The sequence below is a fragment of the Varanus komodoensis genome, unplaced genomic scaffold, assembly GCF_004798865.1.
Source record: "Varanus komodoensis strain SLA01 unplaced genomic scaffold, ASM479886v1 scaffold3, whole genome shotgun sequence".
Lineage (NCBI taxonomy): Eukaryota > Metazoa > Chordata > Lepidosauria > Squamata > Varanidae > Varanus > Varanus komodoensis.
In genome coordinates this window covers 56,673,653-56,688,149 of record NW_025335761.1, presented here as the reverse complement: position 1 = coordinate 56,688,149, position 14,497 = coordinate 56,673,653, and the positions used below count along the sequence as shown (strand labels likewise).

Genomic DNA, 14,497 nt, shown 5'->3' with positions numbered 1-14,497 from the left:
CCCACCCACCATTGTTAGACCAACAATAAGAGAACTTTAACTTATGGAGCTCATGGCTACAGACTTGGAAGGCATCCAGGAAGAGATCAAGACGATTGTGACAGGCGACCATCCACCTGCCAATTCCCACAGTCCTTCACTCCACGAATGAAGGTCTCAGAATATCCAACGGGAGCACACTTGACTCGAGTCGCTCCTGCTAGGCCCGAACAGGCTCCTCCCATCCTGGGCTGACATCACCAGCAACCATTCTGGCAGGATATACTGGGGGTGGTGGGAAGGGACTCAAGGCCTCTGAAAACAACCGAGCTTTTCCCCTCCTCTCTTTCCATTCCTTTTCCCTCATGCAGTGCATCTGCAACTGTCCTTTGCCACCAACTGCTTGTAAGCACTCCTGAAGCCCTTTCTGGTCTGAGGAGGAGGATGAAAACACTTTAAGCAAATAAAAGCTAGTAAAATAAGGCACAGCGCCATTCGAAACAGTTTAGAACCAGGCCTGACCAACCAAAGCTGTCTCTTCATCAGAGTTCATCCCACCTCACTGGCCACCTCTTCAGTTTCTCCCATGCAAGTGCATAGCAGTCATTCACTTCTATGGACAGAAATAAAGCACTGCCTTAAAGACAATGTTGCAGGGAGAGCAAACCAGCCGGTGCCAGAGTGGCCTGGCCATACAGACAAAGATACCGTAGTGGTTTTGCTATTTCCACCTAGAGCCCAGTCACAAATACAAACACACCTGGATTTCTGCTACTGCTCAGTAAGGCCCTCCCACAAAGCCCACCGGCACTTATGTCTGTTAAGGAAAGCGACACCTGTGACTACATAACAAGGACAACACAAAAAGGTACCTCTGGTGCAAGGTATTCTGGCGTGCCGCAGAAAGTCTTCATCGTTGCGCCATCCTTGATTCCTTCCTTGCATAACCCAAAGTCTGTTATTTTTATGTGCCCATCTTTATCCAGCATCAAGTTTTCCAACTTTAATAGAAAATCCAAATCAGAAGGTAGACCGTTAGATGTACGCAGGTATGTATGTACTTATGTATTTATTTCATTTTTTACTGCCCAATAGCCAAGGCTCTTTCGGTGGTTAACACAAGTTAAGAACAATTTAAAACACAGTTACGAGCACACATACAAAATAAAATGAACTTAAAGCAACAAAGCAATTGCGATTGAATCGGCACAGAAATCGGTGCAGACTAAAATGTGATATTAAAAATGAAGCTAAAACGTTTAACTGATAAAAAGCTAGGAGAATAAAAAGGTCTTCACATGGCGCTGAAAAGAATAAAAGTAGGCACCAGGCACACCTCTTTGTGGAGCTCATTCCAAAACTGGGGTGCCACAGCCGAAAAGGCCCCCCTCCTGGTAGCCCCCCCTTACTTCCTTTGGAACGGGCTCCCAGAGAGGGACCCCCTTACCCAGACCCCTGTTAATTTTAATTTAAGGAGGTACACATTTTAAAATTCCTCCTTCACTAAAGGCAAGGTTAAAAAGAAAAGTCAGCTAACAAAAGGAAGGTGTCATGGGGGCAAGAGAGAAACGTACCAACACAAACAGGTTTTAAAACACGTCTGGCAGCACCCAATACAATCAAGTTTAAAATTAAATTACAACTTATGCTGTGCTCTTACTCAGTTTGGCACCATTTGCTCCACAGGCATGTCTGAGATGACCAAGAAAGCCTGGCCCCCAAACTCACCATTCTCTGTCTACGTACCTTTAAGTCTCTATAAACTACGTTCTTCTCTGAATGTAGATAGTCTAATGCCGACACAATCTCAGCTCCATAGAACCGGGCACGGTCTTCAGAAAAGACCCGCTCTCTCGACAGATGGAAGAACAGCTGTAAGGGTAACCACCTGTTAGTCCTCACCTCACTGGTGTTCATTTATGCTGGTCTATCACAGCATTTATGATAGACAGGAGGGTTCAGTGAAAAGTTATTCTGAAAATACAGGCTACATACAGGAAAAGGCAAAGGCAAAAAAAGAAGAGGAAGACCAAATAGGAAACGGATCAGTTCCATAAAGGAAGGCACAGCCTGGAGTTTACACGAGCTGAGCACGACTGTGAAGGAGAGGGCAATTTGGACGGCACTCATTCAAAGGGTCGCCTTAGTCAGAAACAACCTGACAGCACATAACAGCAAACGAGTCTGTTCTACAAGGAATAAATTTAAATTCTGCACCAGGACAAGCTAAATTATATTCTAAAAGAAAGTGCATTTCTGCAGTCTGTTCAAAATACTATTATTTTCCATTCTGTGGGGGTTGGCAAGTAAATTGGGAGGTGGCTGGTCACAGCGCTCCACGGACAAATAACCAGAAGAAGCATGGCTATGCCCCTGACAAAGTTTGGTTCCTGGCCCATAATGGCTCCTCCCTGCCCCCCGGGAGGGCCTTAATGCAGCAAAGCCACTCCAGCGAAGTGGGCAGCTTGGGGAACGCAGCTTAGCTGGTGTCACTTTGTCAGCGCAGCCCCTTCCCCACTGGGGAGGATGCTTTGATGAGTCCCCGGCCAAAGGAGAGTTCCCAGACACTGGCTTAGCTGAAGATAGCAATAAGTGGAGAAAACAGCAGGGGTTCTCAGCAGGACCACGGGCTGGAGCGTTACCAGGGCAGGAGACCGCCCAGCCTCTTCCGAGCCTGGGAATGCCCGATGTACTGAAATGGGAAATCCTCCCGAAAGATAGCCTGGCAGCATCCCATGCTCCATGCCTGGGCTTAAACTCAGCCGGGAGCTTACACCATCCTTCTACCAGGGAGGCCCTCCAGATGCGTTAGATGGACTCCCACTGGCCAAGCTGCCCGCGAATTATGGGTTCAGTGCATTTGGCTGGCTTATGCCCACTTTCGCAGAAAGGAAACCACAGTCCCTTCCTTTTACACCAATCTGACATCGCTCCATCGGTGTGGGGAGCGTGACACAGCAGACTGGATTCACCCGCTATATTCACAACCTCACCTTAGGCGAAGTGCAAACCATCACTAGAGCATGGCTGGGTGGAAGTGTCTGCTCAAAACGACAGCCCTTGATACACTTCAGTGACAGTAAGAAAGACCAGCAACTAACTTGACATTCCCTTAAAAAGTTCCCTTACCCCATCCAAGCCATACTGCCTGGTCTGTTTGACGGCATAACTCCAAAGTGAAAGCTTCTTTCAATAGGAAATACCAGGGATTGAGATCTTACGCATGAGAAGCATTTGATCTACACTGAGCAGCCGTCCCTGTCTTAGGAGCCTCCTAAAGAGACTTGCTGTGACTGTCTTTGGAGATACTCGCTCCTCAAACACGGAAAAGGTGAAACAGCAAAAGCATTTGATCAAGACGAATAGGAACCTTACCTCCCCGCCATTAGCATACTCCATAACAAAGCACAAACGGTCATGCGTCTGAAATGAGTATTTCAAGGCCTGCAAAGAAAAACGCAGGAAAGAAGTGTTGCAATTTTATTTGCATTTGTCAAAGACTGCATCTAAATCAAGCGTTCAAAGAAAATTAAGCCCCAAGCAGGACGCGAGTGCAAGAGCATCCTCCCAGCCAAGTTCTCTACCCACGGGGGTTTCTACGCATGCTGTCTCTGATTCTGGAGATGGCATAAAACCACCAGGACTAGCAGGGCAGACAGCCTTGCCCTCCACTCAATGCGTCTGGATTTAAAGCTTTGCAAACTGGTGGGCATTTTGCGAAAATGAATTTCCAAGTTTTAAGCATGTGTTGTGTGAAGAAGCACTCCCTTTGATCTTTCCTGAATCGTTCAGAAATCAGCTTCATCAGATCATTCTAGGTTCTATTATTATAATATTTGACCACACGCAACATTTTCCCCATTACGTGCAATACGCACATACTGGAAAGACAAACTACGACAAACAGCAAACAACAACTTTTATAATATGGAAAAAGTAGAATGAGGTGAACTTGACCCTATCTTGGGCATTTAATTTTTGGGCATTTAAGCAGAACCAGCTGAGACACTGAAGTCACAAAGACAAAATATAAAAAAGCCGGCAGGGGAAGGATTCTTTTTCTGTTCTTACTCTTCCCTTCCACACATGTACACCCTCCCACAAAGAACGGGTGCCTTCTTCCACCATGCATATTCCTACATCACGGGAACAGCCCCCTGGTTTGTTTTCCTTGGGCTCCAGCCCAGAAGTTACAGCTGGGTTTTCAGAGCCAGAGAAGGACTCTCAGCTTTGGCTTTAGATAAAAACAAACATATCCGTAAATAATTATGGATTTTACGAGGCACCATTTTCAGGAACTGTAACCATTTTTTCCCCTCTAAGTCTGGCAAGTCCTATTGGACATCAGTGATGAGTTATTAAGTTATTACTGCTCATGAACCACTCGGTCTTAAGGTGCAATCCCAGGCAAGTTTAGACAGAAAAAAAGGTCTACAATTCCCAGCAAGCCCAGCCTGAATAGCTGCAGGCCTTTCTCTGCCTAAATTTGCACAGGATTGCACCCTTAATTATTAATCCTCTTTTAAAGTAAACAAGGTACTCATCATGCTAACTTCACTTCATGCTGCATCACTATTTTCAGAAGCCACTAAAATTCCCATTTTGCACATGGAAAATGGGAAGTGCAGGTTTGCTCATGAGGATGGGGTGGGTGTTTGATGTTATTTATTCATTATAATATTTATATCCTGCCTTTTTCTCCTCCCTCAAGGAACCCAAAGTTGCTTACAGGTCCTGCTCCTAGCCATTTTATCTTCACAACTACCCTGTGAGGTAAGCTAAGCTGAGATTTAGTGCCCAAAGCTTCATGGCTGAGCAGAGAACAGATTCCAGGTCCCCCAAGTCTCAATTCAACCCTCTGACTGCACCGTATTACACTCAGGGTTCTCAGTCCCAAAAATGTTGCAGTACAGAGATCACTCATTTTTTAGATTTCACTTCTGTGCCACCCAGTAAGTGAAACTTTCCAGGACATTTACAGAAGTTCCTAGAAACAAGACAGAATAAAAACAACCATAAGCATCTTCCATAGTACAATATATAAATAGTTTAAACCACTGAGCATCAAACTGAGCAGACCAGTTTAAAACACCTGGCATGGGATACATAAGGCTCAATCAAGGATGCTAACTTTTTTGGATCAGTGGGCACATGAGGGGTGTTGAGAAAAGGCTACAGACGCACTCACAAGGAAACTCACACGGTCGACACGGCCCGTCACAAAGCACTCCCGCTCTCTAAAACTTCAAATTGGGAAAGCTTGCATTTGAAAGATACGTAGCAATTTTGAGTCACTCTGCAAGCATTTGCGGAAGGGGGGCTTCGAAGGGGGACTTCGGTGCCATCAAGAAGGCAGAGGAGGAGGAAATGGAGAAATGAAGAGACAATGCAAGGTGTGTATACGAATAGCTTAAGGATCCTGAAGAAAGTTTCTTTTTTTAGTTTTTTATGGCAGGCAGGCAAGAAAGGAATATTTTATTATTTTGAATTGTTGGATGCTGTGGTGTTTTGTTTTATTCTACTCATTTTTTATTGTAAGCTGTCCTGAGACACTAGTGGTGGTCAGGTTAGAAAAGCTTTTAAAAATAAATAAAGGAATGGCTTATGAAAAACTAAAAAACTCAAGGGGAGAAATAAAAACAGCTCTACAGAGAAAGATGGTAAGAAATAAGATTTTTTTTGGTTTTTTTTTAGAGAAAAATGGGTTGAAATAGGAAAAACACTCATGAATTAGGGAGGAAAGAAAGAACTTCACAAGGACTGAGGGCGGTTGAAGAAGAACCAAGGGCAAAGGTGCAAAACGCTCTGAGCTACCAAATCTGCCTGGTAACAGGTTGCAGGCAGGTGCGAAACCCATGTGCGTGATGCACAAAGACCATGAAGAACAAGAGAAGTTTTCTCTTCCCGATGGCTGGGTGGGCAGCACAACACAGTCAACCAACCAAACAAAATTTCAGGTTAATTCAGGTAGATATGAATAGACTTGGGTGGGAAAATAGGGATTTTCCCAAGTTAAATGATGGACAGAGATTTTAAAAAATGGGCTCAATTTAAGAGCAACCTTGACAAAGTAACAAATAAGGACATTTGTTAACAGATTTTGGACCGTGCATTTATATTTCTGCATTTGTTCATTATATTTTTAGTCTGGCCAATAGCCACTGTTGTCTTGTCATCTATCAGATAATTAAAAACTAAAATACTACAGAATAGTTAAAATATAAATTTCAATACCAATATTGGAAAGAAACAATACAATATATAACCCTAAACAGCTCTGGCATTGATAAAAGAACCATAAATGCCCAAGAGAAAAAATATTTCTTCACATGTTGCCAATAAGATAACAACATAAGTATCCTGCAAAACTTTGGAGGACGTCTGTTCCATAACTGTAACCCACCATCCATCCAAAGGAAGACAGCAGCCCAGAAATTCAAAGAAGACTGAGACCTGGAAGGGGAGCAATTAAGGAAACAGAAAAGATCATCAAGTGTAAGGGTGGTTTTAATGGAAACCAAGCTCAAGATCATCCAAACGATTGTATTTCCCATTGCATTGCATGGGTGTGGAAGCTAGACAGTGAAGAAAGCAGACAGGAAGAAAACTGAAGCATTCAAAACGTGGTGGTGGAGGAGAGCTTTGTGAATACCCCAAAGTGACAGACTGGACAAGCTGTGGGTCCTAGATCAAATCAAGCCAGAACTTGCCCTGGAAGCAAAACCAGCAAAACCAAGGTTGTTGTACTTTGGGCACATCAAGATTCCGTGGGGGAGACAATCATGCTAGGGAAAGTCAAAGGCAGAAGACCAATATGAGAGGGATTGACTCCATCATGCAGAAGCCACAGCCTTGAATCTAGAGGAGCAGAGGAAGGCTGTCGTGGGTAGGACATGCTGAAGTGCTCTCATTCGTAAGGTCGCCATAAGGTGGAGATGACTTGATGGCAGGTAACAGCAACCACTGCCAGTCATTTAGCATCATCTGGTAGAAGCTTCAAGAAGTCCTCTGAAGATGATCATGGGTTCTGAGTAGTGGGAGGAGACATTTTGTCAGAAAACCCTTCAAAAAAAGCTGTGGCCAACCTGGAACACTGTATTTATGGACATGTAAATGGAGAGCCAGTGTGTGGTGCAGTGGTTAAGAGCACGGGACTGGGACTCAGGCGATCTGGGTTCTAGTCCCTGCTCAGCCATGGAGCCAACTGGGTGACTCTGGGCCAGTCACAGACTCTCAGCCCAGCCTACCTCACAGGGTTGTTGTTGAGGGGATAAGTGTGGAGAGAGCCAATGTGGTGTAGTGGTTAAGAGCTGGGACTGGGACTCAGGCGATCTGGGTTTTAGTCCCCGCTCAGCCATGGAGCCAGCTGGGTGCCTTTGGGCCAGTCACAGACTCTCAGCCCAACCTACCTCACAGGGTTGTTGTTGTGGGGATGAGATGGAGGAGGAGAATGATGTAAGCTGCCTTGAGCCCTTTGTCGGAAAAAGGTAGGATATAAATCAATCAATCAATAAAATGTATTTTTCAAAACCCTTAAATGTTGAGTGTTTAGTACAGAAAACTGCCAGCAGAGTCACAAAGCATTGAAACTACTAAATCAACAGGAGGGATCAACACAATCAAGTTCTTCAATCCACCACTATTTGGGGGGAAATACTACACCTCTGAGGTCTGCTTCAGCGAATGAATTCAAATGAGGAAAAGTGTCATCTCACATATAATAGATTTTCTTTGAAAGAGAATGCTCACCGTTAAAAAAGGATGCTTAGAGTTCTGCAAAACACGGTTTTCTGTCAGAGTATGAGCCACTTCATCCTGAAATGCAACCCATTTAAGCTGTGAATAAGCAGCAACTTTGGGATTAATAGAATTAAACAGAATTATACTAAACATAAAAACAAAAGCATCTGGCAACGTTTTGATTAGCTTTCATGAAAAATCTGATGAAATGAAATGAGAACACTGAAAAATTCAAGTCACAGAACTCTCCCCCTAGGATACCATATTTAAACTGTAGAGGAGAAAGCGAGTCTAGTGGGCATAGAGTGGGTTTAGTGGGACGTCAAGGAAGGTTGAATAAAAAGATAAGTATATGGCTTGTGCATGGGCAGGTTACAGTATTACATCCTGGATCATAATTTCTCCTTTTTGTTTGTTCTGCTTGTTTCATCTATTCCCTTCTTTCTAACAGGTTCCCAAGAACAGATTCTCCTGGCCACAGTTGCATTTCATGGCCAGTCTGTTCCACAAACAGTTCCGATTCTGGCGATTTGGCAAAGTATGGTTGGACATGGAAGAGAAAATCAAAGGATGGACAAAGGAGGAAGAGAAAGGAGTGAGCAAGCTCACAGCCCATTCATGCAAGAGGTTTGGTGCAATCTCCAAATTGGCCCTCCGAGTCCTGAACTCACTGCCCTCTCCTAGCAGTGGCCTCCTCTCAGACTTTTATATCCTTTCTTCTTGGCTTTCAACTAAACAGGGGCTGACAAAGATGAACTGAGATGTCCTACCTTTGCAACAATGACTTCCTTTTTCAGGATCTTCATCGCGTAATACCGTCCGGTTGCTTTCTCTTTCACTAAGATGACCTTTCCAAAAGTACCTTTTCCCAGTAACTTCAGATACTCAAATTCATTCATCGTCTGTGAGTGACATGTTTAAATAAGTTAGAGGGATTTACAGAAGACTTTTTCCCCCAAAAATGTATAAAATTATTATGGGTTATTATATGTATTTATTGGGTGTTCTGTTTGTAAGCAGTCCAGAGATGTGCCATAATTGGACGGGATGAAAATACCCAAATAAAAATAAATAAAAAATAAAATGACTGACAGCTTGGAGAAATCCTGCTTTTCTGTGGAAGCTACAAGAGAGCCTTATCTCTTTATCACACAAGTCAAAAACTACCCTCTCGAGCGAACAGCAGCCAACTGGACTGAGCTAATCACGTACCCCAAGGATACGACTGAAATTTGTCTGAACGCCTGTGAGACCATCTGATCCACTATCCTCTCCTCCCACACAAGTGACTTCAGGAATCCCAGGAGCAGGCACAATGAAACAAATGCAAAATGTACCAGTGCAGCTGTACATGCGCTTTTTAAAAAGCCAGCACGAGGGTTTTAGGACATCGCTCATAACAGGATCCTGTCCCAGGCTCCATGGAGGGGGTCTTCTATATTTTGCTGCAATGCAATATGCTAGATGTCGTGGTGCATGGCCGGGGGGGGGGGCGGACACAACACTGCCTTATTTTTAGAACAGCAGCCCCAATTTCACCGTTGCAGGCAAGTTCAGGCAGGAGTGCCTGCCTAGTGCACAGCCCTTCTCTCTCACCATAGCTGGGGAAAGGGAATGATGTCCCAGTGACTGCATATCGTTCTGTTGTGATGCAAATTATTTTGTGGTGGCTTTGTTCTGAACGGGCAATGGCAGCCAATAGCCTTGCAGGAGGACTGCTCCTGGTGGAGAAGAAACCTGCTAGGCCCGGCTTGTTGATACAGATCAACAGGGTTGCCTGAATTTTTAGATCCCTCTGGGATGGCTATGGGGATTGCCATGATGAGTGCTGTTATCCCAAATTTATTACAAGTATCATCTCTCAAGAATCATTCTGAGGACTGTACTGGCCAGTCCTCAACCCTTGTTGAAGGCCGTGAGAGGAACACCTAAAGGAGTTGACATGTTGGCCAACATTTTTTGCACATTCCGATTTCAGGGGACAACACTGCACATGATGTGATTTGCCACGGGATCCCAGACATTTCCCGCAGAGGCCGCTGACTGCTTCCCCTGGGTGCTTGCAGCTCAACTCATCTGAGCTGCCAGTTAGGCCAGAGTGGTGTCACTGTCACCCCCATGTGGACAAAGAGTGTGCTGCACCTTCTGGGAGCAGGTCAGTCATTATCAGCCAAGCTGTCCTCCAAGCCTCAAGGTCTCAAACTGGGGAATCTCCATAGAAGGACGAGGCATCTTTCTTCTTATATCCTGCTGCCAGGCCAGAAGGGTCTGCTGTGCTCCAGCACCACCCATGATGGCTGGAGATGTTCCTACAGCTTTGGAAGCACATGCAAACCGAAAGCCCAGAGCAACTACTAGGAACCTGCTGGCCTCAGGCTAGGTGACCTCTTACACCTGAATTACTTACCCACAAGAGAAAAGGCTAGACAGACTTGTCCCACCTGTCTCATCTACCTGGGTTGGAACCTGACATCCCTTACATGCTTTAGACCCCACCACCTCTCTCTGGTCCTTGAGATCTTGGCCTGCTTGTTGAGTGCTGTTTCTTTGTCATGCCCCTCTCACGGACTTTTGTATTAAATTTATTCACTGTATTTCTCTAGGGCTGTTACAAAGCCAACCAAAACAGATCCCCCACCCTGAAAAAAAGATCATAAAACAGAAACCACAATCAAATGAGAACATTTAAAAAAAAAAAAGCCCAAGCTTAAAATCCATACAGTCTGTTGAGGGTGGGGTGGGAGGAGGCCTGCAGGAAGCCCCTGCTCGTGTTCCAAAGAATCTCCGCATGCTGTGGAAACGGAGGCCACCACATCTGCAAATCCAGATGTGTTGGACGCACTCTGGCCACGCTGGCTGGGGTCAGTGGGAGGTGCAGGAATTAAGCACATATGGAATAAACACTTGTGGGACAGATGGACATTTTGACCCAATACTTACGACTTTGTGTTTTGGTTTTGTCATGGAGATTTCCATTTCTTCAGCACCTGAATTATCACTGGGAGAGCCGGATCTAAAATCCATTATTTCCTCCTCCTGTTTCTTAAGGCTGTCTGCTACGGTTTGGATGGCTTTTGTCCATTCTTCCCTAAGAAAAATAAAAGGCATCTCTAGTCTTAAGAGGTGGTGGTGCACAACACTTCCTTGCCAAGGCCCTGAAAGAGTCAAAGTGGGCAATACCAGGTTAGACCAGGAGTGCAGAACCTCAGATCTCAAGACCAAACCTGGTCCTGGGGTCCCAATCTGGCACTCTGGAGCTCCCCAGGAGGCCCTGCTCACATCCCCTTGGTCCCACCCTCAACAACTGGCCACTGATGCTTCGGTGGGTTAGCAAATTCTGCACAATTTTTCCAACTCCAAAACACTGAAATGTCTAAATCTTATATAACAGTGTGCTGGGATTGTGTCCCCAATTTTCTCGGCAGCCCCAGTCACCAAGGGAATGCACCCCAAGAGCTCCTCCAAATGAAATGCAGACCTTGGGCTGAACAAACACAGAAACTGAGTGAGTCATTAGGGGCCTCCTGGGCCATCTAGTCTGACCCCCGGCTCCATGACCCCTCTGCTCATGACATGCCTACCATGTGCATGTCCAGTCTATCCTTGAACACCCTCACCGATGGGGCTTCAACCACCTCCCGTGGAAGCCCATTCTTTCAATGGTCCCAGAGTAGACTAGACTGACAAATAGCCTGACCTGTATCTGCCAGTTCTGATGTAGCATTTTTAAAAATCTGGCAGTGGAAAACAAGATTGTGGCTTGATGGATTTACCTAAGCAAGGAGGTTCAAGGGAGTGGAAGCCAAACAAGCCCAACTCTGTAATGCCAATTAATCTCAGATCTAAGAAATGGAGAATACGGTCCAAGGCCTCTCCTCTAAATTGAGCAGAAAGGTGAACAGAAATATAAAGGCAGAAAATTAAGAATCTATTCTGGTCCAAAGAAATGCTAAAGTTTTAAAAGTAGAATGGGTATATCAACAGGAATAACTATTTCTATTTTTTAGATACTTTCAGTGCCAGTGTTGCAAAGAGATCAAACCAGTTTATCCTAAAGGGAATCAATCCAGACTGCTCTTTAGAAAATCAGGTACTAAAGCTGAAGCTCAAATACTTTGGCCACCTAATGAGAAGGAAGGACTCCCTGGAGAAGACCCTGATGCTGGGAACCATTAATGGCAAAAGGAGAAGGGAACGGCAGAGGTTGAGGTGGCTGGATGGGGTCACTGGAGAGGTGGGTGTGGGGATGGGTGGACTCTGGGGGATGGTGGAGGACAGGAGAACTGGAGGAATGTTTTCCATGGGGTCACGAAGAATCGGGCATGACTATGTGATTGAACAATGATGACTCTAGTGTGATGACAAGGTTATGTTCTTCGTGCTATCTGGAGAATTCCAATAGAAGGTATAACACTCACTGCTCCCCACACAGAGAGCAGAGTAGGACAGAACAGCAGGGCTGGAAAGGACTCATACTACCATGAACCCCTGCTCTGCGCAGGACTCCAGGTTGAGGCATCTTTGATGGAGAGCTGCCCCACTGGCTCTTTGATGCCTCCAAGGAGGGAAAGCCCACGACCGCCCTTCGCTCCCACCGGCATGCACTTCCTCGTCCAAGAACTCCTATTTTATCCCCTCTCGCATTGACAAAAGGCGAACATCATGTGAAATGGGCTCTAAAGCCCACTGCACCAAAGCAATAAAGAAGGCTTTGAGAAGACCCGGCACACTAATAGCGCCGAACATTTACATCTGCTCTCGCAAGTTGCTTTTGTACCAGAGTCTGAAGGCAACTTACCGCTCCTCTGGAGTCTCCACGTGAAACGTCCTTTCAATTACTGTGGTCCACTGGAGGCACCGGATGATGAATGTGTTTGGTTTGGGTCTCTCTGTCTTCATCAACTGGCACTCTACCACGGAGCGAGGGGGGAAAGTCATGGTACGTAAGCAGGTTTAAATAATCATTTGTCTTTATTCTTATCGAGCAAACTGTTGCGATTAATCAGGCATGGAAGTCTCTGTAAGGAGCTCTTCGGGAGGGAGACAGTGGAATGGCTGCTTTGTGAAGAGTGGATGGAACCTCTTGCTTTAGTCTAGTGAACATGGGAATGCGACACTCAGACAGACCCAAGCAATTTAAGGGTCTGCATTTCCAGCTGGAGGCTTTTGTTTTTCGACTGAGGAAAATTTGTGCCTGGGTGCAGAGGGTGTTTTTAACGGTGCACCCGAATGTGTACTCTTCCCCATCAAGAGCCAGTATTTATTATTAAATTTATATCCCGCTTTTTTCTTACAAAGCGCTCAAAATGGCTTACATCATTCCCCTGCTGCTGCTCTCAATCTTATTCCCACAGCAACAGCCCTGTAAGGAAGGCTGGGTTAAGAGGCTGTGACTGGCCCAAAGTCACCCAGTTGGCTCCATGGCCGAGTGGGGACTAGAACCCAGATCTCCTGAGACCCAGTCCTACACTCTTAACCACTATACCACACTGCCCCTCAGTATGGTGCAATTGGTTGAGTGTTGGATGCAGAGTTGGGGGACACCCAGGTTCTAGTCTGAACTGATCCATGAAGATCCCTGGATGACTTTGAGCCAGACACTGAGTCTCAGCCTAAGCAACCTCACAGGGTTGTTAGGAGGATAAAATGGAGAGAAGGAGGGTCATATGAGCTGTCTCAGTTTCCTTAGGTGAGACAGTTATTAGTAATAATAAACAAATAAAGCTTTAAAAATTGACAACAGATGGAAATACTCCCTTGCTCACCTTCAAATGCATTGTCTTAACACTCATTTTGCAAACATAATCAAAGTATTAAAATAAGAGCATTTTTCAGACAAAGATCTCATAAGATTTTGAGTTCTGATGTTCAGTGAACTGAAACAAAATTCTTGGACACCTTTAAGTAAATGGAGCTTCAGTACTGTGGAAGGTCAAAAGTACCACTGTCTTGCCAAAAATCAGATCAACTAGGGGTTTCTGGAAGGAAAATTTCGTGTCAGGCATATTTTACTCTCCATGAGATAGAAATGTAGCAAGTTTCAGGTGTTCAAGAGATTGATTGCTCCAGGGTTCTGTGCAGAACCAACAGCTACTTCCGGAATAGTACTTCATGCTTAACTTGTCCCATTCAGATAAATAAATCCTGCTCTCAAGCAGCCTAAATCCCACACCAGGAAGAAAAAAAAAAAGAATTCTTCAACCTGTATAGACTGAACTAATTTGTACCTTTCTTCTGCAATGTTTCATGGAATCGGAGCAGCAGAGTTGGAAGGGGCCAGAAGGCCATCAGGTCCAACCCCTGCTCAGTGCAGGACTCCCAGTTATTTATTTTATTTATTTATTTATTAAAACGTTTTTATGCCGCCCCATTCGCCGAAGCCTCGGGGCGGCTTACAACAAAAAGATTAAAATAACATCCCTCTCTGATGGCTGTCCAGTTGCATCCTGAATGCCTCCAGGGTGGGAGAGCCCACAACCTCCCTAGGTCATGGGTTCCATTGCTGTACCACTCAAATACCCAGGAGTTCTTTCTGATAACTATCTGGAATCTGGCTTCCTGTAACTTGAGCTGGTTATTCGGTTATTCCGTGTCCTGCACTCAAGGAGAATCAAGAAGAGGCCCTGGCCTTCCTCTCTGGGACAGCCTTTCAAGTATTTGCAGAGTGGTACCTATCATTTCTCAGTCTTCTTGAGGCTAAACGTGCTTACTGCTTTGAAGGATTTATCCTGGCTCTGCTAGTCCAGAGGCCGAGAAGCTGCATCATCCTTTCTGCAAC

The 14,497-nt window shown here is 45.2% G+C and overlaps 1 protein-coding gene across 2 annotated transcripts in view; it reads right to left on the bottom strand.

Annotated features, from left to right (window-relative positions):
- The window catches only part of AKT1 (AKT serine/threonine kinase 1), a 116,562-nt gene that overhangs the window by 19,576 nt on the left and 82,489 nt on the right, over positions 1 to 14,497 (bottom strand). For both annotated transcript variants that reach the window (XM_044435919.1, XM_044435920.1), the window contains exons 4-10: positions 12,518 to 12,629; positions 10,660 to 10,807; positions 8,490 to 8,621; positions 7,729 to 7,794; positions 3,355 to 3,423; positions 1,726 to 1,851; positions 852 to 980 (exon numbers count right to left, since the gene is read on the bottom strand). In XM_044435919.1, the coding sequence (XP_044291854.1) occupies positions 852 to 980; positions 1,726 to 1,851; positions 3,355 to 3,423; positions 7,729 to 7,794; positions 8,490 to 8,621; positions 10,660 to 10,807; positions 12,518 to 12,629 (782 nt within the window). The remainder of the gene's footprint in view (positions 1 to 851; positions 981 to 1,725; positions 1,852 to 3,354; positions 3,424 to 7,728; positions 7,795 to 8,489; positions 8,622 to 10,659; positions 10,808 to 12,517; positions 12,630 to 14,497) is intronic.